Source organism: Camellia sinensis, chromosome 8 (assembly GCF_055761805.1).
Source record: "Camellia sinensis isolate YWXY chromosome 8, ASM5576180v1, whole genome shotgun sequence".
In the NCBI taxonomy this organism is placed as follows: domain Eukaryota; kingdom Viridiplantae; phylum Streptophyta; class Magnoliopsida; order Ericales; family Theaceae; genus Camellia; species Camellia sinensis.
The window spans coordinates 148,328,585-148,339,481 of record NC_138968.1 but is presented as its reverse complement, the minus strand read 5'-3'; the positions used below and the strand labels follow the sequence as shown (position 1 = coordinate 148,339,481).

Sequence of the window (10,897 nt, the reverse complement as noted above, 5' to 3'; positions counted from 1 at the left end):
CCACTAGAACTAGATGGGTTTGTAGAGAGAAGTGATGGTTTAGAGAGAGAGGCAGCCGTTCTAGGGTTTGAGAGAAAAAGGAGATGAAAAAGTGAAGTGTAACCCGTTGCTGCCAACTGATATATTCGAAGTTCACTCGAGCAAAGGAGTGGTTGCTCGAGCGACCAGACACAAAGAAACCTCGCTCGAGCGCAGAAAGCCTCGCTCGAGCCAACAATACGAACCTTCAGGTCTATAACCCAGAAGCACGCTCGAGTGAAGGAAAGCTCGCTTGAGCGAAGAAACCCAAAACATAGTCCTCCCTCGCTCGAGCGAAGGAAAGCTCGCTCGAGCCAAGAAACACAACCTTCAGGTCCAAAACTAGACACAGACGCATGCTCGAGCACAAGACTTCTCGCTCGAGCCACAAGACACAACACTCAACTCTAGCTCGAGCGAAGGAACCCTGGCTTGAGCGAAGGAACCAAAACACAGAGCTCGCTTGAGCGACAAAAGCCTCGCTCGAGCGAAAAAGCAAAAATCTGGGTAGCAACTATTGGTTTAAACTCACTACCAACCTGTAACACACCTGCCCAATACATCCCAAAATTCGAATACAAGGAATTAAAGGACATAAACAAGATATAAACAACAACCAACACCATGGAACCTAAGTCCAGAATACAATAACAATGGAGAGAAAACCGGGATCGCTATAACCTCCCCTCCTTAAAGAATTTCGTCCCCGAAATTAGATATAAGATACAAAATTGTGATTTTTCAATTCTCAACAATATTGCAATTCAATATTCCACATCCTGACCCATTACCAATCATTCCATCTCTATTCAAGAGGCAATCACAATATATGCTACAACATGCATTTCTTTGAAATTCAACAAATTCCAATACCATATTCCACCATTTCATAACATATTCAATGTTAATGATATATTTGCATTCCTACCACACATTCAACATATACAATGCTAAATTATCTTCCATTTTCAAGGCATAACCACCATTACAATACTCCCATAAATCAAAACATATACAATGTTTTACAACTTAAGACATATTCAATGTTCTTAAAGTTTATCAATAAAACAAAACTTCCAATACATGGTTAAACATTATCAAACAAGTCTAGATATTTCTCACGGACATCTAACTCGCGTTCCCAAGTGACTTCCTCAATCCCGTGATGTTTCCACAAAACTTTTACCAAGGGAATGGTCTTGCCTCGCAAGACTTGATCTTGCCTATCCAAGACCCGCATCGGTCTCTCCTCAGACGAGGCATCCTCATCAATCTCTAAGTCGGTCCAATCCAATACATGCGATGAATCCGGCTTGTATTTCTAAAGCATACTAACATGAAACACGTCATGCACTCCGGACAACTGCGGCGGCAATGCTAAACGGTAGGCAACCTCTCCAATCCGCTCAAGGATCTCAAAAGGGCCAATAAACCGAGGGGATAACTTTCCAAACCTCATCAAACCCCGCCTAGGTGATATTTTCAGAAAAACATGATCACCCACCTTAAATAACAAAGGCCTCCAATTTCGGTATTTTCTGGTCCAATTTCGGTACTGCCAGACTCCATTTTCCAAAATTAATACATTTATGGCATTAAAAATGATATTTAATGAACATAAAAATGAGGTATTTTACGTTCTTAATCTAATGAGAGTGAACATCTTCTTCCTTTATTAATATTCATGCATATATCATGTATATATATTTATATAAAATATACACATATTTTAATGCATAAAAATAAGCATGAAAATACCCATATTGGCTCTGATACTAATGTAAATAAAAAAGTATTATGACGCAGCGGATGAAAAATATCATAGTCATACCTTTAGGTGAAAGAACCTAAAGCGAAAAATCTCGTGGGTAAATCACGTGCTTCCAGGATGTGAACAACCAACCCAGCAGTGGAGTGATACTACAATATGAGTATCACCCACACAAGTCACAGTGCAGAAGCTGGATTGTTCTCATATGGGAGAGAGTTAGAGAGAGAGTCTGGGAAAAAAGGTTATGGGTAAAAACTACATAACATATCTGATATACGTATCTCACATCATATTAGATGCATATTATTAAATATATATCAACCAATATCTATCTATCCATCTATCCATATCTATTGATATGATAGATATAGATACCCTGAATGATTATTCAAATAAGTTTTGAATTCAAATTCAAACTTACAAGGATAAGATTCAAAAGGTTCAGGTTCAAAAGGTCATGCCACATGAACGCTCAATTTCTAACATAAGTTATATTATGTGATTCATATTTTTCTCTAATCATGTACATACGTATCATATTTATAATATAACGTAGGACAAACATTTCTAATTATGTGCAATGTAATATTTAATTTTAATATATTTGATAAATAAAATATGTGCAACATAATATGCACAAACCTTTAAAATATATATATATATATATATTTACTAATTTTCACAAATTTCTTTTTTATACATTATGAATCCATAAAAAAAACAAATCAATTCGGCACATAAGACTGGGAATTATAAATTCTACAAACAATATAAAATACAAAAAAAACATATATATATTATTATTTTTATTTGTTGTACAAAGATTAAAATGAAATTTTATGTTATTAAAATGAGAAATAATTGTAAACATACGTATTTTAGTGGACAAATGAGCAAAGTACTTGAACAATATATACTTTAGATTTGACATTCGTATGGAAGACCAAAAAGCAAATCTATAAGGGAACAATTGAACAAAAGTACTTGAAATTTTAAATTTGATAAACACACAGAAAAAATAATAGTGAACCTCTTAATTCAAGTGAACCTATTAATTCTGTTTTTTTATTTTATTTTATTATTTTTTAAAATTTTAACTTTATTTCTTTTAAAATTTATTGTCATTGCACTACAACAAAAAGCAAATTTCGCGACTAAAACCGGATTTTTCGTCGCTGAAAGTAGTAGAATTGGCGACTAAAATGGAATTAGTCGCCAAAATTGATCACTTTTGCCGACTAAAAGAGTTTAGTCGCCGAATATAAGGGTTTTAGCGACTAAAAGTCAGTTTAGTCGCCGAATATAGGGGTTTTAGCGACTAAAGGTTTTTAGTAGCCAAAAGTGACAGTTTTTGGCGACTAAAATAATTTAGTAGCCAAAGTGTAGGTTTTGGCGACTAAAAAACAGTTTGGTCGCCGATTCTCCGTGTTTTGGCGACTAAAAACAGTTTGGTCACTGAAAGTGAAGTTTTTTGGCTACTAAAAAAAATTTAGTAGCTAAAAACAGGCAATTGGCGACTAAAGTTCAGTTTAGTAGCCAAAAGGGGACGTTTTTGGCGACTAAAAACATGTTTAGTCGCCAAAACTGATTAGTTTTAGGCGGAATGAATTTTTTTAGCGACTTAAAATTAATTAGTAGCCCAAAATTATAGAATTGGCGACAAAATAATTGATTTAGTCGCCAAAAGTGAACTCAATTTTTTTTAGTAAATAATTTATTTTTTACATAAATTATATTGAATAAAAATAATTATATTTATATATATAGTTTTATATTAATACGGCAAAAATATACTATATAAATAATATATATTGCATATATGTAGTCATGTGGTGTTGTAGTGGCATAGTGGAGAGAGTGTGTTGCTAAAGGTTTAGAAAGTGGGATAGGTTGGTGGTTCAAATCTCAGAAAAAACAAAGAAGTTGGTATTTTTTTTTTTTCACGGAAGCACCTTTGGCGACTAAAATTTTAGTCGCCAAAAGTGTTTATTTTGGCGACTAAATAGTTTAGTCGGCGATTCAGTAAGTATTGGCGACTAAAAGATTAGTCGCTAAATGTGTGATTTTAAAAATTGTAAATCACTATTGGCGACTAAAACGTTGGTCGCTAAAGAGTTGTTTTTTGCCGACTAAAAAAATTTTAGTCGCCAATACCTCCGGCGACCATGTATACGCGACAAAACAGGCGACTAAAAATTTTAGTCGGGAAAAGTAAAAACTCGACTTTCAGCGATTAAAAATGGACCTTTTAGTCGCCAAAGGTGATTTTTTTTGTAGTGTTGTATGAATTTTGTGTAAAATCCTAAATTGATTTACGGATGTAAAAATAGTTTTTACATTTTTAAGGTTGTGTTTAGTTGAGAAATTTAAGAAAGATTAGAAGAAAAAAATAAAAAAAAAAGGAAAAGGTAGTCAATAATTTCTTTGCAAATCTCTCAACCAAACACAACTTAAATTGATTTAAGATTTTACAAATTGTTAACCAACTGTGAAGGTAATCAACAATTTTTTTTTGTTGTAACTTATCAATATTTTTTAAACAATTCATGCATTTAACAACTAATCATCCATTACTTCTAAATTATTTAGAATTTCAATTATTTTTCAAAAAATTTAATAGAACTTCATTTTTGAACTATTAATATTATAGAAACATATTGTTCAGGGCCGACCCTGAGGTGAGGCGACTAAGGTGGTTGCTTCGGGCCTCCAATTTTGAACAAAATTTAGGGCCCCTGACTAGGGCTGGCCTTGGGGTGAGGCGATTAAGGCGATCGCCTCGGGCCTCCAATTTTGAACAAAATTTAGGGCCCCTAACTAGGGGAGTGTATCATGTGGTGTTATTTCATAATTACTTAAATATTAGCTCAATTAATTTATTTTCATGTTATCGTATGGTATTATTTTGGTTCGTATCCGATTGATATTTAATGTAAAAATTTTTACTTTTAGTTAAAAATAACTTAGCAAGTGTATAGAGAAATTAAAATTTTTCTCATAAGTTGAATTTTATAAAATTTATTTCTACTAAATGAAATTATTCATAGAATGTTTGATTTTAATTCAATTGCATTTTTCTAATTAAAAAAATTGCACCTCATTACCATATATTTTTTACTAGATTGACTCTAAAATAGATAACAAAAAAAAAACATATCTTAAATAATTAAAAAAAAAAGATATTAGCCTTAATTATTATTTTACATATTTTTTTATTCAGTTATATGGAGTTAAATAAAAGATTAAAAAATGTCATGGAACCTCTTAGTGAACATTAAAATATATAACTAATAATTCATGTTATTGAATCGTTTCATACTTGGATTCATGTTGAAAAATAGTCAACCATAACTTGCTAATTTTATATATTGCTTGAATTGTGTAAAAAATTCTCATCCTTACCCCCAATTAATTTTAGTTATTATAGCATTGGTAAGCTAAAAAATAAATGTTCGATTCAACTAATTGAAGTTCAACTATTTTATATATATATATATATTTGTTATCTAAATTTTGTTAAATTGTAATGCAATAGAAATAAATTTTTATCCTTTTTGTTTTGTCTAAACATTTTTTTTTATTTTATTTGGGTAATGATATATGAAGGACCCAATTTTAAAGGCCCCTAATAGCTCAGGGCCGGCCCTAATATTGTTTGGTTCATTGAAATGAAATTGAATATATATATTTTTTTAATCTTCTCTATAAAATGACTATTTCTTCACAACGATAAATGATAATTTTTTTTATAATATATATTTTAATCATTCTTTTAATGAACCAAATGTGAAAATAAATATTAGAATGAAATAATTATTTCATTTCAATAGACGAAACATAACATAACATAAGAGTAAAAAATATATAGAAGTCCTATTTTTTTTGGAAAGAATTCAAAATTACAACGCTGCATGATTGCAATGAGTTTTTATTTTTTATTTTTTATTGCAATGAGTTGTACCCACCACGAAGCTGATTAGGATAAGTATATGATTGAGAATAATCACTTTTGCAATTTTTAATTCAATCAAATGAACTTTAAAATATGTTAAAAATACATGTACTAGTGTATATTCGAGTAATATCCTCCATAAAATCTTCTTCAGCACATACATGATTGCTAGGCTGACTCGGTAGGTATCCATCTGTCTGATCCAATCTCTTTTTCTATTCTATTTTTAGTTTACAGTCGTTTTATGCCACGTAACCTAGATCAGCTTGCCATGTTCGCCGCAACTCGTTCCTCCGCGTCTGACTCATCATGGGTCCAATCTTATACTATAAATAAGTCTAAACATCAACTAATGATTCACAAAACAAAACCAAAAAAAAGCACCTGAAGACGCGGGTTGTTGTGGTAGAGGTCTAACAATAGCAGAGTCCATGGCAAGAGCAATGGTGAAAATTCCGATTTACCGACGCAATTCAGATGAGATTGTTAAATATTCCGGCAGACAAGAAAGTCTTGCCGACTTGATTTTCGGGTTTTTGGAAGAAGGCCATGAGTTGTCGTCGGGTAGCTCTTGCAATTCCAGCAAAAGTAGCAATTATGGTGGCGTAGACGACATGGTTGTCGATGATGATGAGCTGGTGGATGATAATGTTAAAAGTGTTGAGGAGGACAAGGCTTTTTGGGAATCCAAAGACCAACTTCTCCAGGTAATTTAATTTTGATTTTCATGTTGGGAAAAAAGGGTACTTTTTGTAGGCAATTTACTTTTTCGTAGGCCCATATAAAGTTGTTAAATGTTGAATTAACATATGGTCCATTTTTTGCAGGCAACCTTGTGTAGGACAACTTCAATTGAAACAAAAATCAGGCATGCCACAAAAGAAGCTCTGAGGGAATTAAATTTGGGCGGTAATGATTGTGCTTGTCCAAGACCAGTGGCTGATGGTTGTCGGAATTGCCTGCAAAGAAAAATTTCTGACTGCCTTCGAACGGCTGGTTACAACTGTGCCGTTTGCAAATCCAAGTGGAGGAGCTCACCAGATATCCCCAAAGGTACATAATCACTTACATGTCAACCTTTTAATTATTTTGAAGATGATATGTGGCGCTCGTTTCTCTCCCATCTATGTTGTGCTACTAAAATTGATTGTACATTTTTAATTTTTTTTCCAGGGGAGCACACTTATTTGGAAGTGTTGGATAGCTCTAACTCAAATAAAAAGGAAGTTAGAGTGGTTATTGAGTTGAATTTTAGGGCCGAGTTTGAGATGGCCAGAGCTAATGAAGAATACAATCGATTAACTAGTCGGTTGCCTGATCTGTTTGTTGGTAAAGCTGAAAGGTTACAAGCCCTAATTAAGATATTGTGTTCATCAGCTAAGAAGTGCATGAAAGATAGAAAGATGCACATGGGACCATGGAGAAAGCACAAATACATGCAAGCTAAGTGGTTCAGCACATGCGAGAGGATAGTGCCACCAATTCAACCGGCGGGATTTTCAGGACAACTGCCTAAGCCTAGGGTCTCCATGCTAACCTTCGACTTGGTAGAGAATTTACCCATTTTGCAATGTACAGCAGTTAATTGAAGTTGTGTGATCACTGTGACCAAAAACAAGGTCTGTCCCAATCGTTTTTAAGTTTTGTTTGCCTGGGAGGCATTTGAGTGGATATTCTAAAGAGGGTTGCAGTCAAAGTTTTTTAGAGTAGTATTGGAAGATTAATTTATCGTTTAAGGCTATGGATGTAAATATAATTTATAGGATTAGGGTCCTCCAGTGACGAATAACACCCTCCAAGAGGAGGTGATACATAAGTTATGCTAGCTAATAAAGAAAAAAGATTGGGACCATCTTTTTGGGAACCCCCACCACCCCAATGCATTGTAATTGGTTAACTTTTTATTTTTTTTTCCACCCTATATATGTGTCTGTGGAAGTTGTGGGGATAAAAAAAAAGCGGAGGGGGGGGGGGTAAAATGCCTTCAATTTAGTCTGATCAATTATACACTAGGATCTTATTAATATAGCTCACAAAAAATATATGAAATAATTCAAATAAATATTAAGAATGACTGATATAGATTTATCTATTTGTTTTCTTACTAGAATTTTAAAACACTTGCGTTAATTATCTTTTACCAAAAACGAACTTCTTTTTTTCTAAATTTACTTTAGTCCTTCTAAACAAAAAGTTTTGACTTCATCTCCTTGATTTAGTATTGATTTTTTATCCAATAAGTTTGTTTAATATTGGCCTATGATCTATTCGGAGGTTTAGATCTGTCAAATCCATTTAGAATATTACCGTTAAGTTGGCTAAACGACCATCCAAAGATATGTATAGCAGCGAAAATTGAAATTTAAAAATAAAATACTAAAAATTGAAAGTTGATTTTTTTTAATTTCAAAATCTGTTTGGTATATGTGCAAAAATATCCTAAATTTAATTTAATCGTTTCATAAATACAAGAAAATAAAATTTTAATTTTTTTATTTTTGAGGTAAACAGTAACATGGTGATGATGGCAGCAACAACAATATTAATGGCGTTTGTAGAGTGATAGTGGCCATGATAGGTGAAAAAGATAATGGTGGTGATGGTAGTGGTGGATGTGAATGGGCAGTGGCAAGGGCTGTAGAGGTAGGGATAATTAAGGTAGCAGAGTGACTGTGTGAGTGAATTTCTGTCCACACTGCCAAATTAAGTATTCAGCTGGAGAGCACTGGCAGAATAGATAGCACCTGACTGACCTACAACAAAAAGAGAAGATTCCGGCGGTGGTTCGTCCACCCGGGAGCACTCCGACGATCAAGTCAGTATATCTCAAAGATAATCAATAGTAGTACTAATCTCACTGTTCAGAATATAAATTACGTACCTCAGACCCATGAGGGTGCCTCTCTTTTATAGCCAACTCAATCCTAGCCCTAATAGAAGCCTAGCTTCCATGGACTTTTAGCTCAATGCTCATCCTGGACTCTCCAACGGATAAAGATAAACTCTCTAAGAGCTTTATCCTTATCTAAGCTGAGATCCTTCTTCATTCTAGGACTCTTGTGCCTTATCCGCTTATCTTGGATTCCGATATCTTCGAAGGTAACCTCAACCCAGCCGAGATAACCTCGGCATCACGACCGGGACACGTGGCACCTCGGCTGACACATCGGCGTCACCTTGGCCACGTGTTGGTACTCAGAGAATATATCCCCACAACTGCCCCCTAGGTTCTATTACCTTAGCAATCTGAGGTGATGAAACCTATACCAGAACTTCCTTCTAGTACGTCGGCTTAAAATTTCTTTAGCTGAGATCATCATATAGGCTGACATGTCTTTTTTAAAGAACATGAATTTCAAGAGCTCCTTCACGCGTATGAGCTATCATACACAATAACTCAACCGTTTTAGCCACATGTCTTCCCCTTACTAGATTGTACTTGATACGCATTTGTAAATTGTCTTACGCCTGTGTGCGCCGTCTGACGCACACGTTGTTTTAGGCGCATTAATTACCTTTTTGCCGCCGTTTCGAGTTTTGACAAAACTTCTTTCTCCTTTCGTCTTTTCACTTTACATCGTCTTTGTTCAAACTTTTTCTATCTCTTACTTTCTCTAATCGTCCATTGTTCCAAGGTCTGAAGCTCTGCTGCCACCGCTGTTTCACTTCTTTCGGCGAGGCTCTTTTTCTGCTGCCGCCGTTCATCTGACTTCGGCGATCTCAACACTGGCTTCCCCTCTTCGGTGAGTTACTGTTTCCTCTTGATTTAACTTCTTGTTTCAATTTTTGATGGTATCTTGAATCTCTGTCATTTTTGCGAACTTGCTTATGACCTTGATTAGTTTAATCTGTTCATGTATCTGAGTATGGTTGCCCCGTGATTCTGTTTTTGCCCAATCTTTTCTTGAGTATTCACAACCTGCACACACATTTGTTCACTTTTGCCATTATTCTTGGCCTTGTACCCTTGCACACACTCTGTCATAGTGTTCTTGGTAATTCATCCTTGTTCTTGATTCTGAAACACGTTCTTGTTTTCTGTTTTCTGTGCCTTTTCCAGATTCCTGCCTTCAATCTTTGTTCCTGTAGATCTAGGTTTGGGATTTGTTTGTAGAACCCACAAATTTTTAGGAAAAACTGAAATGTATTTAGTCGTTAATTTTAGCCGAGGTCATTCAAAATCATCACAAAACATTCCCTTCCGAAGTCTCACATTAAGCCGATATTATGGGTATGTGGAGGCATAGGGTAGACACCCTGACCAAGCTAGAATACTTTAGGCAAGAGTTTTCCATTCCTGCCGACGTAAATCTGAGGTTGGCTGGGGAGGATGACTCTATCATGCCCACAGCTAATTCTATGTCCCTCCAGTTGTAGCTTTCATCGAGTGCGGATTTCGGTTCCCACTCGATATCCTTTTTCGTGAGATAATCCATTATTATAAGTTGAACCCAATACAGCTTGCCATCAATTCCTACCGAATCATAAATGGTATAATTGCCTTAGCCAAACAAGAAAATGCTAAGGTTACCTTAGCCGACATCCAATATTGCTATGCCATGTGTGGCCTCAAAAAAGATACAGGCTATGTTTACTACCTCAAACCGAGGTCCACGGAGTACAAAATTATTGCCGACCTCCCAGACTCCAACAAAGGAGCTGGGGATGATTTCTTCATTACCTCGAGAAACTGAGAGTTCGGTCCAGACGAGGACCTCCACCCCTACCCTCTTCCTCGAACAGTTTTTGTAGAGGGTGATGGTAAGAGCCCTGTGCTCATATTTACTTGTTTTTAAAGTCTTCAATACTTTGTTTATTCTAATATCTATTTTTTCTTGCAGCTCTTCCAAAACCAGAAAAAGGCTTCTGAAAGTCTTTTTTCCCCAGCAAAGGTCTGAAGAAGCTACTGGACCTTCTAGCCACAAGCGCAAAGCTCCCCTGCTACTCAACTTTATCCCGACCTATAAGTCGGTTCTTCCCAACGTTCCAAAGAAGAAGAAGAAGAGTCTGTCTCCTCTTTCCACCACAACTCCTCAAGCTGCCTCCACATCTCGGCCAGATCAAGGATCGACTTCTGATCCAGCAGAGTAGCCGTCAACTTCGGCTCCTTATCTGATCCCAATATCCCAACGTTAACGCCGGCGACAAACTATTTT

General features: G+C 35.4%; 1 protein-coding gene across 1 annotated transcript; it reads left to right on the top strand.

Moving 5' to 3' along the window:
• The first annotated feature begins 5,905 nt into the window (after positions 1–5,905).
• LOC114255878 (uncharacterized) lies at positions 5,906–7,620 on the top strand. The gene is made up of 3 exons (XM_028195412.2): positions 5,906–6,448; positions 6,569–6,794; positions 6,915–7,620. Exons 1-3 carry the CDS (start codon positions 6,173–6,175, stop codon positions 7,328–7,330), a joined length of 918 nt encoding a protein of 305 aa, XP_028051213.2. The 5' UTR covers positions 5,906–6,172; the 3' UTR covers positions 7,331–7,620.
• The last annotated feature ends 3,277 nt before the right edge of the window (positions 7,621–10,897 follow it).